The sequence below is a fragment of the Andrographis paniculata genome, unplaced genomic scaffold (genome assembly GCF_009805555.1).
Source record: "Andrographis paniculata isolate CXL003 unplaced genomic scaffold, ASM980555v1 Contig34END, whole genome shotgun sequence".
Lineage (NCBI taxonomy): Eukaryota > Viridiplantae > Streptophyta > Magnoliopsida > Lamiales > Acanthaceae > Andrographis > Andrographis paniculata.
In genome coordinates, this window is record NW_026137567.1 from 4186314 (window position 1) to 4204075 (window position 17762).

Sequence of the window (17762 nt, forward strand, 5' to 3'; positions counted from 1 at the left end):
ATTCAATTTTAACCAAAATGTAAGTCCATTAACAACAAATCAACATGTTCTTTTCCCTCATCCTTTCCCTCCATAAAATTGACTTCAAAAAATTTAACCAACAACCATAACGTAAACCGATGCTCAATTCACAAATTCCGGCCTCCGATCATGCCGGAGAAGGCAGCGACGTCGGGTCTGCCGATGATGCGATATCCGGCCCGACTCGGCACCCCTCCAACATGAACATCACATCCGTCATCGTCGGCCGGTCGTTCGGATCCGTCGCCGTGCAAATTAGCCCAACCTTTATTCCTAGCAAAAACTCCTCCCATTCCGACGACTCCGGGTCCAATTCGAGCAGACCCGGCTCCAAAAGCTCGGCGATTTGCCCCCTTTGGAGCTGCCTTTTCACCCATTTCACAATGTCCTCATCCTGCGTGAACATCACCGGCTTCTTCCCCGTCAAGAGCTCCAACAAGACGATCCCGAAGCTGTACACATCCGACTCCCGGCTCACTCCATTCGTCAGCATTGCCTCAGGCGCCGTATATCCCAACGTCCCGACCGACGCCGACGTCGATGCTTCCCCTCGGGACGAACTCATGAGCTTCTCCAGGCCAAAATCCGACAAATGGGCTTCGAAATCGGCATCGAAAAGAACGTTGTGCGGCTTGACGTCGCCGTGCACCATCGACGATGCATGCAGGAACGCGAGGCCTCGGGCGATCCCGAGCGCGATCAGGTGCCGCATTGGCCAATTCAGGACGTGCCCGTCCTGGTGCGACGCTTCCTGCAGCAACGTCGCGAGGTTTCCGTTCGGCATGTAGTCGTAGACGAGGAGTTTTGGGTCGGGCGGGGCTGCATAGTACCCACGCAGCACCGTCAGATTCCGATGCTTGACTCTCCCCATCGCCTCCGCCTCTTTTCGAAACGTGTTCAAGTCGACGGTACCGTTCGATAGGCGACGGATTGCCAGCACCATCCCGTCGTTGTAACACGCCTTGAACAGCACGCCGTGACGCGTCCGGCTAAGAACATTCTCCTCGTCGAATTGTCTCGTCGCTTCGAGCGTCTCGGCAAGAGTGATCTTGTTATTGAACATAACGAGCTTCGGCCCACCGTTTTCACTGCTGCGACGACCTCCGCTGGCCCTCGAGCTCGCTCTCCCCGGGCTCGGCTTCTTCTCCCCCGTCGACGTTCTACGAACCTTCTCGCGCCATTTCAAGAAACTGTAGATGTAGAAGCAGCAACACGACAGCAGGAGGAGGATTCCACTGGCGGCCACGGCTACGAACATGATGAATCGGTTCTTACCAGCGCCATTATCGTCATCATCGCAGTTTCGACCTAAAGGCTTCCCGCAGAGGTCGGGATTTCCCGCGAACAACGATTGATCATCCAATCTAGAACTCAATGATGGCGGGATTTCACCGTCTAAGTTGTTGTTCGACACATTGAAATCGACCAAGCTAGAGATCAGCGAAAGATTCGCTGGAATTTCCCCCGTCAAATTGTTTGAATCGAGCGAAAGCGAAGCTAACGAGGAACAATTCGAAAGCTGCTCCGGGATTAGGCCGGAGAGATTGTTGTTACCCAAATCAAGAACCCTCAATCGTGCGAGGCGCGAAAAATCTATCGGAATACTTCCGATTAATGAATTCGACGAAAGATCGATGACTTCGAGCGACGAGCAGTTGCTCAATTCCGGCGGAACTGATCCAGAAATGTGGTTGTTGGATAATGACAGAACAGCTAGCGACTGTAAGAACCCAAATGTCGGAGAAATGCCGCCGGAAAATGAATTGTAAGAAAGATTCAAGTACCGCAAGCCTAATAAGCTACTTAGCCCTTCGGAAACCTCACCAGAAAATGTGTTTTCCTGCAATGCGATCACTTGCAGGTTAGGGAGGCCGATGAGATTCGTCGGCAATACCCCCGAGAGATTCTGTCTGCTCAGATCAAGAGATGACAGTTTAAACAAACTTCCAATGCTCTCCGGGATGCTGCCGGAAAATCCATTGCCACTCAAATTTAGAGATGTTAGTTGCTTCAAATTTCCGATGCTCGCCGGAACTGCGCCGGAGAAGTTGTTCCCGCTTAGATCTAACGAACTTAAATTGCCTAAAACCATCAGTTCGTCGAGCATCCCCGTCAGGCCATTGCCTCTCAAGTTTAGAGTTTCAAGTGATGTCAGATTACTGAAACTGGAAAGAATTGAACCAGAAAAGTTGTTCCCACCGAGAGATAGTATCTTCAAATTGGTCAGTTCAGACATGAATTCAGGAATTCGGCCGGAAAATGAATTCCCGTCGAGATCGAGAACTGTCAAGTTTCGACAGTTTCTGAGGTCGGATGGAATTGTACCATTGAAGGAATTATTCGCCAGTTTGAGCTCTTCCAAGAGCTGCAGAGTTCCAATGTCGCCGGGAATCGAACCGGAAAGAGAATTTCCGGAAAGATCAATCGATGTTAATGAGGAGACATTGGTAAGAAACGGCGGAAATCCACCAGATATCTGGTTTTCCTGAAGATCTAAAACCTGTACTGCGCTCGAACATATGGCGGACGCCGGCGGCGTACCAATTCCGGTGAAAAAATTGAACCCTAATCGGACGTCACGAATCGATGGCGGAGTATGAGTATCAGAATTCTTACAGAACAGAGACGCCGGCACGCCGCCGGATAAATTGTTGTGCGACAAGGAGAGAACCTGAAGCTTCGGAAGCGCGCCGATCGCCGCCGGCACCACGCCGCCGATTGCGTTGCCCTCGGCACTGAAATGCACGAGCGCCGAACAATTGGCCAGAGCAGAAGGCAGCGTGCCTTGCAAGCTGTTATAGTCCAGCCAGAGATACTGAAGATTCTCGATCTCCCCGATAGTAGCGGGAATCTCGCCGGAAATCCGGTTGTACGACAAATTGACGAGCTGCAGCTGGGACCCGCCGGAAATGTTCCTCGGTATTTCGCCGGAAAATGCGTTGGACGAAAGGTCCAGGAACCGGAGGCTTCGAGGCAGGTCTCTAGGGACTTCGCCGGATAAGCTGTTGCTAGCAACATTAAGGACTAGAAGACTGGTGAGGTTAGATACCTCCGGCGGGAGGTTACCGGAGAAGGAATTGTATTGGAGGAAGATCGATTGCAGGAGAGGGCACCGGAAGAGGGCCGCGGGAATGGTGCCGTTGAAGAAATTGGAACGGAGATTGAGCTTCCGCAGCATACGGAGATTAGCGATTTGGGGAGAGAGGTTTCCGGTGAGCTGGAGATGAGGTAGACGGAGCTCGCTAACCCGGCGGTCGGAGCAGCCGATTCCTGGCCAGTCGCAAGGTGCCGACGGCGAGGATGGGTCCCAGCCGGTTAACGCGCCGAGGGGGTCTCGGAGGCTCGTCTTAATGGCGCTCAAAGCTTGGATCTCCGCTTGGGTATTATCCACATTCACTTCCGCCGGGATCACCGGCGCGGCGGAGATTAAGAGAAGGAAGAAGAAAGCGGCGGCGGCCATTGTTGTTGTGTAGGGCAAAAAGATTTGGGATATGTAATACTGGTTGGAGTGTGGATGGAGAAGATATATTTTAGAAAAATGGGAATGGCGGACGGTGAGTGGTGACGGCTGGGAGAGGCATCGGCGGTCGGCGGTATGCTGCGGCGTTGAGTGGACGCCGGACTGCCGGAGGGAGTCTTCAGTCTTCTAGGTGAAAGTGGGGAGTGAGAAGTACCCAGAAGAAGGTGTGTTTTTAATTGTTTATATTTTAACAGTATTATTTTTAATTATTTATTAATTATATTTCTTCTAAATTTTCGAATTTACGCTAAAGTTAAATTGTGCTTGATAGGGGAGTAATAATTTTAATTTATTATTTTTGTCTGTTTGAAAATAATAGTTACTTCTCCATTTTTTTTAACTAATTTCCTATCTTTTTAGCAAATTATTTTTATTTTTTTTACAATAATTATATAAAATATAAATATTTTAGTTTTTTAATAACATTTTTACACTTACTATTATTATAATATTATTATTTCTTAATTTCATCTTCATTTCAAATATTTTTATTGTTTTGGATCGAAAAGAATATAAATTTAAAAATAATAGTAATATTTTAATTATAATCTAGAATTAAAAGTAAAGTAAAAACTCAATATTTTATATAGTTTTAAATTAGATTAACGTGATATGTAGTTAAATTAAAAATATAGTTTAAAATATGTATATATATGTCATTTTTCACAAGAATAAAATATGCATATAATATAAATGAATAGATGTATATATAAATTAAAAGATTATAAATTTTACCTTAAAAATTTTGAAAATATATATTGAAATTATAATCAAACAATGTTCTAGGTATCTATTTTGAATTTGGTTATATTTAAAATATTTTTATTTTAATGACGTGAACCACCAAAATATGAAAAATACCAATAAAATTTATTGGGAGAAGAAGAGAGGACAGATGTAATGTAAGTGTGGGTTGATTTATTGAAAAGTTAAACTCATCTTTAATGTTTTTTTGACTTAGAGAAATCTTGACCTAACAAACTTATCTACGCTTCACATGCCGATCAATGCCAGTTTGTTAGCCATCATTAACTTTCATTGTTATAAATAATAAACTATTAAATAAAGTAGTAAATATGCATTTGTTTATTCTGTATTTTCTTTTTTCATTTTATTTTATTTTTTTTTAAAAAAAATATTTTCTTTTTATATTAAAAATATATTTTTATTTAAAAGAAAAAAAAATAGAAACATCCCCGGTATTATTATATTCTTAAGTAATTATTCACCAATTAATCTCTTTTAAGGTGGATGATTCCTCTCTTTTAGCTTTATTCACTTTATTAAATTAAATATTTTTTAGATGATAATTTATAATGGTCTCATTTACTTTTTGTATTTTTGTGTGTTGATTTTTTAATATTAATTCTCATATCAAAATATAGTATAAATTTTTTAAAAAATTACAAAAATATTTTTGTTAGTATTTTATAATACTAATAGAAATATATTTATATAAAAAATTATACAAAGATAAAATATTTTTAATGTTAAATATAATACCGCATAGTAAATATAACTATTTGAGGTCAGACGGTGGTAGTATATTATTTCCATCATAATCTCAACATTTTTTTTAACTTAAAATATATTCAACACTTCATATGTGATCTATTTTATATTTTACAAATATTTGATCTCTTATAAAACTTTTTTTTAATTTTTTCATTTTAATTTGACCTAAACCAAAGTATTTGTTTCATTGTACTATTTATCGGAATATTAATATTTGTAACTAAATATGACGGGAGGGAGATAGTAATAATTTTGACTTCAAATTCAAATTAAACACAAATCAAAATGAACCGTTAAAAAAATCGGTTTGGGTCTGAACCGGGACATCGTAAACCGGCTGGACAAGGGTGGGCTAGCCTTCTGTCAGCCCATTTTATTTCCTTAGCCACAAAATAATAAATCTTCAAATATTGTATACAAGGAGGAGGAACCCAAAAATGGCGAACCCATTGGCCACAAATCAATCAATCAATCGTACCGTACGCATCGGTGCCGGCGTTTGTATCTCCGCCCTTTTCGTTTCTCCGCTATCTCCTTCTCCGGACAACTACACTCTTTCTCCTTTCCAATTCGTGGCCTTATTGTAATCTACGCCAGCTGTTTAGATTTTATTATGCAGCACTTTTCAAGATGGAGGAACGTCTTCACTCTCAACAACACGATTGCGGAATCGGCAAAAATTGGAATAGCTACAACAGCTCATCTTGCTTCGTTCCATTCCACCGGTGCTGTTCTGGAGAAATGGAAGAATAAGTTCAACTTTGTCAGTTTTGTTTCCCCTTTCTTTCGTTACATGTCCTTTTAATTGTACGATTTTTCTGATAATCCATTCGAATTGCAATTCGTGTGTGAAAAATCGGCGCTGATATTGGCCAGCGTTGGTTGTTTGGTTGGGTTTTATTATTCGTATTTAACTTCTGCAATGAGTTTCGATATCCTTAGGAATTGTCAACATGTTTATTTGTATTGACATAGAATGGATTTTGGGCATTAGTCATTGGTTAGGATGCATATTTGAGTATAGGGATCTCTCTAGGGCTAGAAATTGATGCATCGAGAACAAAAACATGATTTCATGAAAGGATGGTGTTGTTGTTCTCCCGCTTGTTAAAGGCTAGTAATAACTGGTTTGAAGATTTCTCTTGTTGATTAATTTTGAAAAGTCATTAGTTTCGACAAAGGATGATGTATTTATCATCACTTCTATTATTTCTAATAGAATATAAGCCAAGTCCTGTGCCTAAACTCACAAATAAGTAGAAAAGCTATCTGTTTTGAGAATTTTTTCTCAGAGTAACAGTATACCTAGCATAACCTCAAAGGGTGTTAAGTACTAATGATTCTATCAGATTTTTTTTTGTCTTTTGATATACTAGCCCATCAAGATTCAAGAGATGATGGGGGAATGAAAAAACGATTTAAATCATTCTTTTCATTCTTTTCTCTTAGGCAATGATTTTATGTTTATGTTATACATAACACTATTGGGATGATCATCGAACAAAGGATTTGTTGTAGTATAGAGGCTAGTTTAGTTATCGCAAGATGAAGAAGGCTTGTGGGATACGTTGATATAATGTTTGTGTACCTTTAGTTTTAGAATAACTTAGAATGTGGGGTTGGAATGTGATTTTGTGTTGCTTTCTGTGGGTGTTCTTTTCTTTTCCTTTTTTCTTTCTTTTTTTTCATTATAATTTTTTGAGAATTTCTAGTATCTATTGTTCTTAGTGAGGTTTCTGATCATAAGTAGCTTCCACCTTGCTTGCTTCAATTATTTGCTAGATTATGTTTTTTTGTTGTTATGGGCGTCTTTGTTGCCCCCCTCAAAAATCTGGGATTTAACGAGTGAAATTGTCCTGCAGGAGGTAAGAGGAGATCGGCAATCATCCAAGGTAGGAGTGGTTATAACTTATAAGTTCTTGATACAATATTTTCTTGAAGTCATGATAATGTTGCTGAAACTATTATCATTAAATTATAGGTTGTTGGACAATTTTAAACTTATTTGGCTAAAGCCGTTCGAGTTCTTCTGTAGAATTCTCTTCTGAACATTCCCTTTCAGAACTCAAATTTTATAAACTTTTAGCTAATTCCCTGAAATCAAATAAATGGGTATCAGCATCTTTCATTTTTATAACCATATTCAAGTGGCCTTCTGAAATATAGTTTCTGGCTAACAGATCCCAAATCTTGGGTATCTGCTCTCAAGACTTGACCATTTTCTAAACCTCCATAGGAATGTCATGAGTTGGAACAGGCTGTTTATGTCGAGGGATTTAAATCTCCCAGTGGACATAAACTCCTGGATTTCCTACTCATTTTGCATGATACTGATTATTATCTTTCTTTGTTGCCGAACTTGATCTGCAAGCAAGTAAGCAACTTAATATTGACATTTTGTTAAACTTTATGGTCCTTTCAATCAGACATATGTAAGGTATGTAGTAAGGCAAAAGCGTGCTGACACAAAGAAAGCCCTTAAAAGTATACTCTACAATGGAGGTTGCTCGGCATCAAAAACCGAGGTTTGGATTTGCTAAACAGTTTTTTTTGGCATAGGTTTTTATTCGGTGGTTTTCTAAATTCCTGACGCTGGTCATTGACATGTACTGCTTTGCCTTTTCCATTGTGCACTTGCCAGTCATTTTCAAGAATAGAAGCCGACTTTGCAGATCAGTTAAACAAGAAATCTCGGGCAAAGTCTGCTCGTCAAGCCAAGAAAGCTTGCCAAAAGAAATTGCATCGTAAGTCTCTGATAAACCCTGTGAATGGTGTTTTGTGTTGTTTTGTTTTATTTTATGAAGTAAAGCAAATATGTACCTCTCTCTTTCCAAAATATAATCATCTTTAGTGCAACTAAAATACATGCATGCGCACATTACACAAACAAATCTAATTGCTCGTTTTATTTTTTATGTTAGCTGAATATATTAAATTCAGCATGCCTTAACATATAGAGTGGATATATGGATTAACTGATGAATCCGTCGAACGTAATTTGGATGGTACCCAGATACTATAAGTTGTTTTTATCATGGAATATAAGCTTTGTGATATTGCTTATTCTTTCAAGTTACAACAACTTTGTCAAGCCTTCATTACAGGGACCCTGTTCACATGTCTGTCGGGGTCTAATCTTTTGGGATTCCTGCAACCTCTTTCCGTGACCAAATGGCTTGATTTTCTATTAGCTTTAACTATGATTCTATTGCTGAATTCTTTCAACATCGATTTTCTTCAGGTAGGCGTCGGAGAGAGGATGAGGACGATGAAAGGATATTTCATGGTACATTTGGGAAAGGAGGCTTCAACTGGACATTCAGACCCTCAGAAATGGGATTCAATTGGACAAAGAGTTCTGGCTGGAATTACAGTAGATTTCACGCTCAGGATTGCAGAAGTAGGATAGAGTACGACAACTCCTGCACTATAGGAACCTATGCGGATCGAAAAATCCTCGGCTTGCCAATTTCAGGCGCTTTGAAAATGGAAGATGTCAAAACTGCGTAAGTACTATGTCAAAGCTTTCGCCGTATTCCAGAACAGCTTCGGGAATTTGAGTTGATGCAGTGTTGTTTGTGCAGCTTCCGATCCGCTGCTTTGAAGTGGCATCCCGACAAACATCAAGGCCCTTTACAGGTAAGCTGTTGTTCGAATACTGTTCGGCACGTCGATTCATCGACGAATATTCGAATTAAGAAATATATATATATATATATGGGTTTGCAGGCAAGTGCAGAAGACAAATTCAAACAATGTGCCGAGGCTTACAAGTCGCTGTGCAATGCTCTGTCTCAAGAATACTAAACTTTATCAGCCGGGCCGGGCCGCTTTAGGCACCCATTTGAGAGTAAGCGGAATTTAAATCTTGAGGCTAACATATTTGATTGTGTAACAGCTAATATATTTTAATCTTATTAATTTATTTATAATAGATGATGACAAAAATAGGTAGAGATATCTCAATTTTCTAAATTGACGTACAAAATCATTTCTCATTGTTGGCAAATCATTTATATAAATGATGATGCAGAATTGGGATTCCAGAGCATGTTGAAAGCCCAGAAATAGAAAGACTTTTATTACAACACATGACAGAAACAGAGATAGTAACTAAAGTACCAAAAAATAATACAACACAGACAAACAAACAAACAGACATTAACAAAAGTATCAAAAAGAATGCACAAGAACAACAACAGCACAAACATGTCGTATAGGAAGCACAAAATAGTGTCTTTAGCTAAATAAGTTCTTCTCAAACTCACCTCACCATTGAACCACCGTGATTCGATCCCGACGCCGCCTCCGTCGTTGTTGTCGTCACGACCTGCTACCAAACTCGATCGATATAACTATTAGCTATCTTAAGCAAGAAAAATAACCTGATCAAGGCGATGTTTGCTTCCAAAATTGTCGAAATCGTAGTCTCTTTACCCCAACGTCGTCACCGACGAGAGGTTGTTATTACTACCAACAACCCGATAGCCTTCTCCAGCGTCGTCGCGATCCTGTTCGTCGTCGTCTGCGCCGTCCTCTTGCTCGTGACGATCGCTTTCGCAATACTCGCCAACCGAATTCTCCGGTTGTCGCTGGGTCTCGTCTTGGCCTCCCACCATCTGCATCAAAATCTGCTCGGGTTTCAAATTTCCCGCGCCGTTCTCCAATCCGTGCCCCGATTTCTTGGCCCTCTTCGCGTAGAGCGACTCGAGCATGTTGAAATAAGGACATGTCTTCGAATCCTCCGGCCTCGGCCTTTTACGATTGCTATCCTTCACCCTTTTGTAGTACTTGTTAATGTTCTCCCACTTCTCCTTGCACCTTTTTGAGCTTCTCTCGTAACCAATCTTCTTCATCCTCGACGAAACCTCCTCCCACAATGACCCTTTCGGACCGGTGTCCTGAAACTCCAAATCAAGATCAGTCTTCAGCGTGATCAATGCTTCGACTTCTGCTTTCGGCCATCGAGAAGAGCTCGCGCTCGTCTGAACAACGACGTCGCTGTTATCGTGCTTCTCATTCTGCGTGGAAGTTTCTCCGGCGACACCGCCGCCGCCGCCGCCACCGCCGCCACCATTGTCGTGGCGCTTCTCTGCGACGCTTTCTTGATTGTTGTCTGACCGCTTGTCGAACAATGAAGTGAGCGTTTCGGGCATCGGGAATGGGAGCGCCTGCTGCGTGATCTTCTGCAGGAAGGCGAGCACGGCCGCGTCTTTCTCCGCCGCGATCGCGCGTTCCTGAGCTAGATACTCCTGCTCCTGCTTAATCCTCGCCATTTCCTGCGCCTTCCACGCCTCCTCCCGAGCCATTCGATCCTTCTCGCACTTCTCCAATGCCTCTAAGAACTTGTTCTGCAGATCCTCTTGCTTCTCCAGCACCTCCTTCATCAGCCTCTCGAAGTATTCGACGAGCTTTCGCTTCTTCTTCTTCACACTGCCGTCTGAATCTCGTTCCGAGGACGACGCCGTCGATGTCGAGGCTGACATGAACTCGGCAGCTGCAGCTGCAGCGCTGGGACAGGGTATAGACGGAGCAGATGCTGCCATGGCGTAGGAAGAAGGTAATTGAGTATCGAGAAGCTCTAATTGATCGAAGAATCTGTAGGTTTTGCCATTGTGACGAGCGGATCTTCCATCTTTGGTTCGTTTGTGGTACTTGTAAATGTTCTCGAATTTCTCCTTGCATTTTTTGGCGCTGCGATTGTAACCGAGCTCGCCTAATTTCCTAATACCAACAAACAATCATATCGTCATCCATGGCGATTCGAGTTTATATTTTCCCCCAAATAGCCACAGAAACGCAAAAAAATCAACCAATCCAAGCAACTGAGAGCTATGCAATCGAGGAGATTACTTCAATCCAATTCAGTTCAGTTCAATTCGATTCGATTCGATTCGGAAAAACTATGAAAAAATCATTCAAATCTAGAGCAGCAAAAAACGAATCGAAACCTGGAGACTTGGTCCCAGAGAGGAGCCTTGAGGGCCGAATCGCGAAATGCGAGGTCCATATCAGACCTTATCTTGAGCAGCGCCAGAGTCTCCTCGCGAGGCCATCGATTCGCAGTCGAAGCTCTGTCGCCTTCCTCGCCTCTCATCTCCTCCTCCGCCGCCGCCGCATCTGGAGCTGAGCCACCACTTGCACCGCCGGCGCCGGCGCCGGAAGCCTCCAGAAAAAGAGAACTATCCAACATTTGAGTGGTAAAAAATTGAAGGCCGCCCAACGAAATCCCTTTCTTTCCCTTTCCCTTTCTCTGCGGAGAGGTGAAAACCCAAAAAGCACAAGTTTTTAATCTTGCTTTATCCCTCCCACCAATTGCTTTTCAGCCTATGGTCAAGGAATTTCACCTCTTTTTATTTATTATCTTTCTTTCTTTTTTTTTTAATGTTTTGGTTTAAATTTAATTTTATTGTGAAGTAGGGTTAGGGATAAAGATAAGGGGAAAAAAATAACTTAATTTAAAGTGGTAGGGTGGATGTGGAAGGTGTAAATGAGTTAATCAATCACATGACATGGAACAACACTATTGGTTAATAAAGTGAATAAATTCAAATTCCCTTTGGTATTGACTTTTCTTTGCAAATTGATATTGGCCCAATTAATATTATTATATATATATATATATATATATCAAATTATAAATAATAATAATAATAATAATAATAATAATAATAATAATAGAGAGAGAGAGAGAGGCAGCTTTGTGTGACTGTTTTCTTGGAATATTTTGAGTGGTCAAAAAAGAATTGCCAAAATGTGAAATTTTAACAAGTGGGATGTGAATAATGAAGTAGACAAGGATATGGATGGATGATGTAACAATCATTTTTGGATGCAAACCCTATTCTTAAAATCTCTACTTTTGTACTAAAATCATTATTTTATTTTACTTCCAACCCTCAAACACTTTTTTTTTTTTTTTGAAATTTTAATCATTCTTGGAATAATAAAATCAATTTTATCTTTTAGGAGTAATATTTTTGAATAACTATTTTCATCTCAAACTTTTGTTGAAAAAACAAACATCTCTATGCTCCATATTTACATTGAAATTTTTGGAAATTTTTGGAAATTTTGTAAATAGTATAATAGTATTAGTTATTTATAATGTATTTATTTGTGGAGTTTTACATTTGATTTTAGCATTTCAATTTTTTTTTTTCTTAAAAATATAAAATCAAAAATTTATTTTTTATTTATTATATTACACTAAATTTTAATTTTACATTTAAAATAACTCATCAATACACTAATTTTTTTATTATTAAATTTATGTGATTTTAAATAAAATTCAATTATATACTCTCGTAAAATATTGTTGAAATTAAAGAATTCAAATTCAAACACAAATTAAACAAATCCTTGGGATTAATTATTTTGATATATATTTTTCATAGAATATTAAAAGATTGTGTAATAAAAATAAATAAAAAAAATCAAATCAAATTTCAATCATTTATTGAAATTTATACGGATGGAAAGGTTAAAGGCGAGGGATGTGCTTTTGATCATAAATTTTTTGTAGGGAGAGTCTTGAAAATACATCATATTTGAACATTTAAAATTTGTGACTATGTTTTTTTTTTGTTTTTTTTTTTTTTTTTTTAGTATTTTTTTAAGTAATGATATGGTTATTTTTATATAAAACATATAATCAATACTATATCAAATTTTTTAAGATTTTGATTATAGTTTTACTATTTCAAATAAAAACAATCAAATCAAACACATTTGTTTCATTTATTATATAATATTAAAATTTAATTTTACAGTCAAAATATCATATTGACATATATTTATATCATATCAAATAATTTTTTAATTTAAAATTTTGTTATTCAAAACCAAAATCTAAAATCAAAACTTTACAAACACATTTTGTGTTTATTTGGATTTGGATTTTGATTTTGATTTTGATTTTGAATAGAAATTTGAATACTAAAAAATTCGAATAAGTATTTATATGATATTTTTAATATAAATTTATTTTTAATATAATATAAAAAATATATATATTTGATTTATGAATAGTAAAAAAATTAAAATATATTTATTTAAATTTAAAATTTCTATTTTAAACTGTTAAATTATTTAAATACAATTTAATATATTTTTATCAACAACAACAATAACAGTAATACTTCCTCCGTCTTATTGAAAGATTATCGTTTTTTATTTTCGTCCGTCCTAAAACAAGGTTATTATTTCCTAATTTAGTAATTATATTACTTACTTTATATAATAAATACTATTTCAATTTACAATATATTAAACAAATATCATTATTTTTATATTACACCATACTAATAGGGGTATTTTTGTCTTTTTTATTACAATTAAATATAATACTAATATTAAAAAATTTACATATAAAAAACAAACGTCACCCTTGTTGCGATGGAGGGAGTAATATAATTTTTGAAAACACAATAAAATAGAAGCAAGCAGTGGTGCACCATTGTTTTTTAAATATTTAAAATGCATTGGAGCTCTGGTGGTCCCTTGACCATTAATGATTGGAGTTTCAAATTTGGATGTTTTACATTATTATTATTATTATTATTATTATTATTATTTTAAGATTGAGCAAATATTCGGAATATAAACAAATCTTAAAATAATAATAATAATAATAATAATAATAAATAGTAAAACGTTGAGTATAAATAGAACCTTATGTATTCAACAAAATTAGTAAATATTATTTTCTTAGGTCATGTTCATTCAACAAAATATAACTGTGATATTATAATTAGGGTGTGTTTGTTCGGAGTTGAATTTTGAGTTGAGATTTGAATAGTCAAAATTTTAAATTTGAATAGTCGTATGATGTGATATAAATATGTGTTAATGTGATGTTTTGAATGTAAAATTAATTTTTAGTATAATATAAAAAATAAAAATAGATGTTTGATTTGATATTTCTAAAAAAATTAAAAAAAAGTGTATTTAAATCCAATTTCCCAAACAAACACATATTTTATACAAATTTTTAATATAATTTTTAAAAACTCTGAAATTGAAAAACATCCGTCTTATGCTATTTTTAAAATACAATTAATTTTTTTTAATAATAATAATAATAATAACAATAACGGTATTTGAGTAATTATTAGAATGCAATTGCAAAGTGTGTGACAGACATATTTGACCAACTATAAATTTACATTAAATGTAATGTAATATGTGGTGGTGTGTTTTCTTACACGTCTTTGGCTTTTCTTTGGGATTTTTTTTTTAATGCAGTAAGTAATAATCACACCAAAAATTTCAAGTTTCAAATATTGCGGCTGTCTTTTTTAGTCTAATCAATTAATATTATAATATATTTCTCCTGTCTCAATATAATAGTCATATTTATTAATTTTAAAATAATAATTTTATTTTTTATAAATAATTGTATCACCATAAAATTATTTTTAATTTTTATTTTTGTTACACAATTATCATTATTTTTTACATTAATACACTTGCAATGACAAAAAAAATTTGATCCATATATTTTACCAATTATCAATATAATATCAATAATTTTTAAATCTCGTATCTAACCTAATTAAAACTATATTTATGAGAAGGAGAGAGTATTAATTTTTTTATTTTTTTTTGGTATTGTTTAGATTACTAGTTTACTACACATAACTTGTAAGTAACTTTCTCGTCATATTTCAACCTCTTCCCTTATCACGATTCTTTAGTGTTATTATTATTATACATTATCCTTTATCCTAAGTTTCATTTTACCATAAAGTTAAATTTAATCATTCAGAAAACGACGTAGATTGGGCGGGTAATTAAATTCAAATTATATATCAAACCAATTATTATTATTATTATTATTATTATTATTATTATTATTATTATTTTGCCTTGCCCTAACTCATTATTTTATTTGCGGTAGAAAGTGTAGATGAGTTCATCTTTGACACATCCCAAATAAATAAAAACATATCATATTCAATCATTTTTATTATATACGTATTAAAAAAAACTATTAACTTTAAAATTTAAATTTGAATTGAAAAAACACCCAAATTCCGCTAAAACAAAAACAAACACGCATTAATAAGTGTCGTAAGAAGAGGAAATATCAGGTGTAGTCGACCCCACAAGGTTATTGTGGGCCTCACTCTCCAATTGGTTAACACCAACTCATGTTTGTTGTGTTTTTTTGATTAATTTGGAATTAAATTCGATTTAAATTTGGAATTAAAATAATATTTAGTAGAATTTTATTTTATTTTATTTTTTTTTCTTTTCCGGAGAGATATCAAATAATAAAAAACTTGGTGGTTTGAAGTAAAGAAACACACCATTCAACAATATAATCACTTTTACAATTTTTGAACTAATTGTTAATTTTTTTTAAAAAAAAATCTCACATTAAATACTTTTTTCTTTTTGTAAAAAATCAAATTAAATAATCATCTTTTACTATTATTAAATTACTATAAACTTCATTTAAAAAAAAAAAAAGGAACCATTTTTTTTTATTACTGTGTTTATCCCTTCTAGAGGTCACATTTACGTTTGCATAGTTATATTTAAAAATATCATTATATTTGTATATATATATTTTGTACAAATGTCTTTCTATTATATCATAAGACACTAATAAAAGTATTTTTTCAAAAAAAAATTTCAATTTGTATTACGTTTTGATATAATAATTAATATTCAAATATCAATATGCAAAAAGTAAATAAAACCCTTAAAGCCGAACGAAGGTAGTATTATATTATCTTTGTACTAATTTTTACGCTATATTTACTTGTTGATTCTTTAATAAGAAAATCCATATGATATTTTATAAAAAAAAAAAAAAAAATTAACAAAAAGTGTGTTTATTTGTAGGGTTTTGAATTAAATTTTGGTTTTGAATTGAAATAGTTGATTAATATGATATATATTGACCCCGAAAAACGATTAATTCATTCACATAAGCAATAAACTTAAAAATTCAATACAGAAAAATCCCTAAGATTGGTTGTTCGTTGGACGATCGAACTGCGAATGAACATACTGCTGACGAAGAACAATATAAACACAACGAAATGATAATCCAGTTCGGGTGGACTAGCCTACATCTGGGGGTTCCAACCCAGACGAAACTATTAAAACTATTGAAGCACAGAATATGTTGATACAATTGAGCTACACACTCAATAAATCTATCTACCTATTTCTTGATGATTTCTCGTATTCAACTTATCCCCCAAACTCCTCATCCTCAATTTTGATTTTTCTCCTTTAATACTCTACTAGAAACCACCGGAACATATCCTTAACAATCTCATTTGCTTCACTACCAAATTGGTTATAACAAACGTAAATTTCTTTCATAAATGTTTCACCAATCTGTTACATGTGTCGATTTTGAGTCCACTGTCACCACAAACAGACTTCTAGGGCAATAATAATGTGGGCCATAATAATAATTCTGTTGCACCCCATTCGATGTCTAAACAGCCTACAAATATCTTTCAAAATCCAATAAAAAAATAACTAGCAACAATAATGTGATATTTTTGATATAAAATAAAAATTTTTAGTGTAATATAATTAAAAAATAAGTATTTAATTTGATATCTTTTGAATTTTTATTTTAAAAAAATTAGTAACAAAAATCTCACAAATAAAACCTTATTAGATTTTCAAACATATATTATTAAAATATATTTTTAATTTAAATAACTATATTAAAATCTTATTCTTTTATGAAAAAAAATAAACACATATTTTCTGAAAAAATAATATATTATACATATTTATTATTTTTATATATTCACATAATTTTCTATACAACACATTAAAAAATATATTTTTCAGCAATTTCACAAAACAAACATATATCACTTTTTTGGGGTTGTTTTTGTGTATCTGCTGTGTGTTTGGTTGTTATTTTAAGGCAAAATAGTATAAAATTTTTTCTTGTGTTTTTTTTTTTTTGAAATTTGTTGAAAACTTTTTTATTCCTAAAGTATTGTATAAAAAACCATTGTCCTTATAAACAACGAATAATTTTTTTTTTGAAATTTTATAACTATTGAAGATTTTTAGCAAATTTAGAAAATCACATAACAAATTTTCGCATGAAATTTATAGTATGTGCTAACCTTAAATTATTTTTTTTGATGAATTGATAAAAATAATTTGGTCATTACTTTTACATAATTAGCAGGAAGTCCGTGCTACGCACGGTGTCATTAACGAAAAGAAATAAAATTACAATTTATTATTATATATTTTGTATATTTTAATTCGAAGTATTTTTTTAAAAAAAATTTTGATGTGTCTCTCTTTTCTATTTTATAAAAAGTAATTATATATTATATCAAAATACCTGTAATTTTTATTTAAATTACAAACATATTATTACACATACGTAAATTTAAAGGACAAAATTGTCAAAAACTCCACTAATCAATAAAATATTATTCCCTCAATCTTACATAATTTGTTCATTCTTTCTATTTTCGTTTGTCCCACATATATTTTGTTCTTTTCTTTTTTAAAAAAAATATAATTATACACTTTAATCATGTTTTATAATTTTTTTTATTCAAATCAAACTATTTAGTCATCTTAATTTTAATATATAATTATTTTTATTAAATTATAATTATTTTCATCAATACACTTATTTATATCACAACATAGAACTATTTTAATTTAATATATTTTATTATTAAAATCACAAAGCCAA

The 17762-nt window shown here is 34.5% G+C and overlaps 3 protein-coding genes across 3 annotated transcripts; 1 reads left to right on the top strand and 2 right to left on the bottom strand.

The window, feature by feature from the left end:
* LOC127248942 (probable LRR receptor-like serine/threonine-protein kinase At4g36180) lies at nt 1–3686 on the bottom strand. Its single transcript, XM_051271537.1, has one exon. It carries the CDS (start codon nt 3479–3481, stop codon nt 149–151), a length of 3333 nt encoding a protein of 1110 aa, XP_051127494.1. The 5' UTR covers nt 3482–3686; the 3' UTR covers nt 1–148.
* A 1767-nt stretch (nt 3687–5453) lies between these two features.
* Nucleotides 5454–9108, top strand: LOC127248590 (uncharacterized). The gene is made up of 7 exons (XM_051271015.1): nt 5454–5819; nt 6919–6948; nt 7483–7581; nt 7698–7800; nt 8298–8562; nt 8641–8695; nt 8786–9108. Exons 1-7 carry the CDS (start codon nt 5670–5672, stop codon nt 8861–8863), a joined length of 780 nt encoding a protein of 259 aa, XP_051126972.1. The 5' UTR covers nt 5454–5669; the 3' UTR covers nt 8864–9108.
* LOC127248589 (trihelix transcription factor GTL1-like) lies at nt 9055–11465 on the bottom strand. The gene is made up of 2 exons (XM_051271014.1): nt 11008–11465; nt 9055–10780 (listed from the first exon to the last, which is right to left on the bottom strand). Exons 1-2 carry the CDS (start codon nt 11247–11249, stop codon nt 9490–9492), a joined length of 1533 nt encoding a protein of 510 aa, XP_051126971.1. The 5' UTR covers nt 11250–11465; the 3' UTR covers nt 9055–9489.
* Between the last annotated feature and the right edge of the window lie 6297 nt (nt 11466–17762).